The following is a 2,705-nucleotide window of genomic DNA, read 5'->3' as shown; positions in this document are numbered from 1 at the left end:
GAAGCAGGCTAGAGTGAACATTGGTCCTGAATGCCTCCATGATGTAATTTTCTCTTTTTGTAGATATGGTATCCAAATACATTTCTGCTTAAATGTTGCTTTCTATCATAATTATAAAAACTATAGGATACGACCAAATTTGGACTCATGACAAGTGCCAAACCTTGCCATACACGCCCATGTTTCCCTAGCACTATAGATTGTAAACATAAAGTCGATGAACTGGTTTCATGTCTTGCTTTCTGCTGCAAGGTGTTGATAAAGGATTCGTAATGATCCCTGAAGCTCGGGGAAAGAGATGTTTGAACAGTCAAACTAAGCTTAATCAAACAGGTGTGGAAGTGTGATGTCGTGCTTTCATTAAGTGTGTTGTTTTCACCACATGCAGGAGGTGTGAGCGCGACGTTGAGTGTCAAGTTAATTTCCGATTGGGCGGATGGTCGACGTATGTCAGACATATGCGCGCCGTGGGCGGGTATAGACGCGTTTGTGAAAAAAAAAAAAAAATCAGAAGGGAGGGCAGCGCTTCACTGTGGATACGCAGAGTTAGGTGATGATTAGAGGAGATGTGAGTGGCGTCGGCTTCAGCTCTCCAAAGCTGTAGGCTTTGGCTGGGAGAGGCTTGGCGCACTCTGGCCCCCCTCCGTACCAAACCACCTGTATGGATGTCCAGACCTTCAGCGCGATCCAGTCGCCCTCGTCTACCAGGCACAGAGGCAGCAACACAACTGACAACCGGGGTTATGCTGAGGTGGGGAAGGGCGTCATGACAGTGGAAAACATGCTGGAGGAGTCCGCTGCGCTCTCGGCGCCTCACCTGTCGGTGGATCGATACGGGCGCAGCGGACAGGGATGCTGTGAGAGGGTCGTTATCAACATTTCGGGCTTACGCTTCGAGACTCAACTTAAAACTTTCAACCAGTTCCCCGACACACTTTTGGGGGATCCCAGGAAAAGGATGCGCTACTTTGACCCACTGAGGAACGAGTATTTCTTCGACAGGAACAGACCCAGTTTTGATGCCATCCTCTATTACTACCAGTCAGGGGGGCGCATCCGGAGACCTGTCAACGTGCCCATTGATATTTTCTCTGAGGAGATAAGGTTTTATCAACTCGGAGAGGAGGCAATGGAGAAATTTCGTGAGGACGAAGGGTTTATAAAAGAAGAGGAGCGCGTACTGCCCAATAACGACTTTCAAAAGCAGGTTTGGCTTTTGTTTGAATATCCCGAAAGCTCTGGGCCAGCTAGGGGGATAGCCATAGTTTCGGTGCTGGTTATTTTAATTTCAATTGTAATATTCTGCTTGGAGACCCTACCAGAATTTCGGGATGAGGGAGACCAAGCCACGGTGGCACCCACGGTCAATGGCACTGCTCCCTACGTGCCAAGCCCATTCACAGACCCCTTCTTTGTCATAGAGACTCTCTGCATAATATGGTTCTCTTTTGAGTTGCTGGTCAGGTTTTTCGCTTGCCCAAGTAAAACTACATTCTCAAAAAACATCATGAACATTATTGATATCGTCGCCATAATTCCCTACTTTATCACTTTGGGAACAGAGCTGGCCGAGAGGCAAAACAACGGCGGCCAACAAGCCATGTCCCTCGCCATCCTAAGGGTGATCAGACTGGTGAGGGTCTTTCGCATTTTCAAGCTGTCACGACACTCCAAGGGACTTCAGATTTTAGGACAGACCCTCAAGGCCAGCATGAGGGAGCTCGGGCTGCTGATATTTTTCCTTTTCATTGGAGTTATCCTCTTCTCCAGCGCGGTTTACTTCGCAGAGGCAGACGACCCCTCCTCCAGTTTCACCAGCATCCCGGACGCGTTTTGGTGGGCAGTGGTCACCATGACCACGGTTGGATATGGAGACATGCACCCGGTGACCATCGGTGGGAAAATCGTGGGGTCCCTGTGCGCAATAGCAGGCGTGTTGACCATTGCCTTACCCGTGCCCGTGATTGTGTCCAATTTCAATTACTTTTACCACAGGGAGACTGACGGGGAGGAACACGCGCAGTACTTGCACGTCAGCAGCTGTGAGCACCTTCCCTCGGAGGAGCTGAAAAGGACGTGCAGCTCTTCGTCTCTCAGCAAGTCTGAATACATGGTGATAGAGGAGGGCATCAACAGCGCCTTCAAACAGCCCAACTTCACCAACGAAAACAACCAAAACTGCGTGAACATCAAGAAGATTTTCACAGATGTGTAAATGAACGCCACCTAGACTTTATGGATATTTGTGGAGCATGAAGAAGTAGTGTAATATTACGGCCAATTATTTTTTTATGATAGCTATAATCGTAATGTGTCAGTCCATATCTGTGGATGTACACTGCGAAAATGTCCATCTTAACAAGTCATTTAGTCTTAAATTCTTATTTTTCTTAGAATTAGAAAACTCAAACTTGTTTCCAATGCAGTTTCAGTTGTTTCTCGGGATTTCTGGGGAAAAGTGTTAATATCTTAAGGCAGAATAAGGCTGATCACTCCACTTGTATCAGGGAAAATTACATTTGATTCAGAAAATTCTTGAAACAACTTGACTTGCATTGGAAAATGTATAAATATCTCTCCCAGCTTTTTTTTTCGCTTGTTTTAGCAAAAATAAGATTTTAAGAGTCAATGCTACATTAAGAGGCTTGTTAAAACTGACATTTCTTGCAGTGTGATGCCACTCGATGCCTATACATCATATCGTG

General features: G+C 46.5%; 1 protein-coding gene across 1 annotated transcript; it reads left to right on the top strand.

Moving 5' to 3' along the window:
- The first annotated feature begins 661 nt into the window (after positions 1-661).
- On the top strand, positions 662-2,215 carry kcna3a (potassium voltage-gated channel, shaker-related subfamily, member 3a). Its single transcript, XM_071542287.1, has one exon. The coding sequence runs from the start codon at positions 662-664 to the stop codon at positions 2,213-2,215; it is 1,554 nt and encodes a 517-aa protein (XP_071398388.1).
- Positions 2,216-2,705: the final 490 nt, after the last annotated feature.

The sequence above is a fragment of the Centroberyx affinis genome, unplaced genomic scaffold (genome assembly GCF_046629955.1).
Source record: "Centroberyx affinis isolate AG114_WGS23_722 - 3 ecotype Tasmania unplaced genomic scaffold, CSIRO-AGI_Caff_v1 ptg004049l_1, whole genome shotgun sequence".
NCBI classification, from domain to species: domain Eukaryota; kingdom Metazoa; phylum Chordata; class Actinopteri; order Beryciformes; family Berycidae; genus Centroberyx; species Centroberyx affinis.
This window is presented reverse-complemented; position numbering and strand designations above follow the sequence as displayed.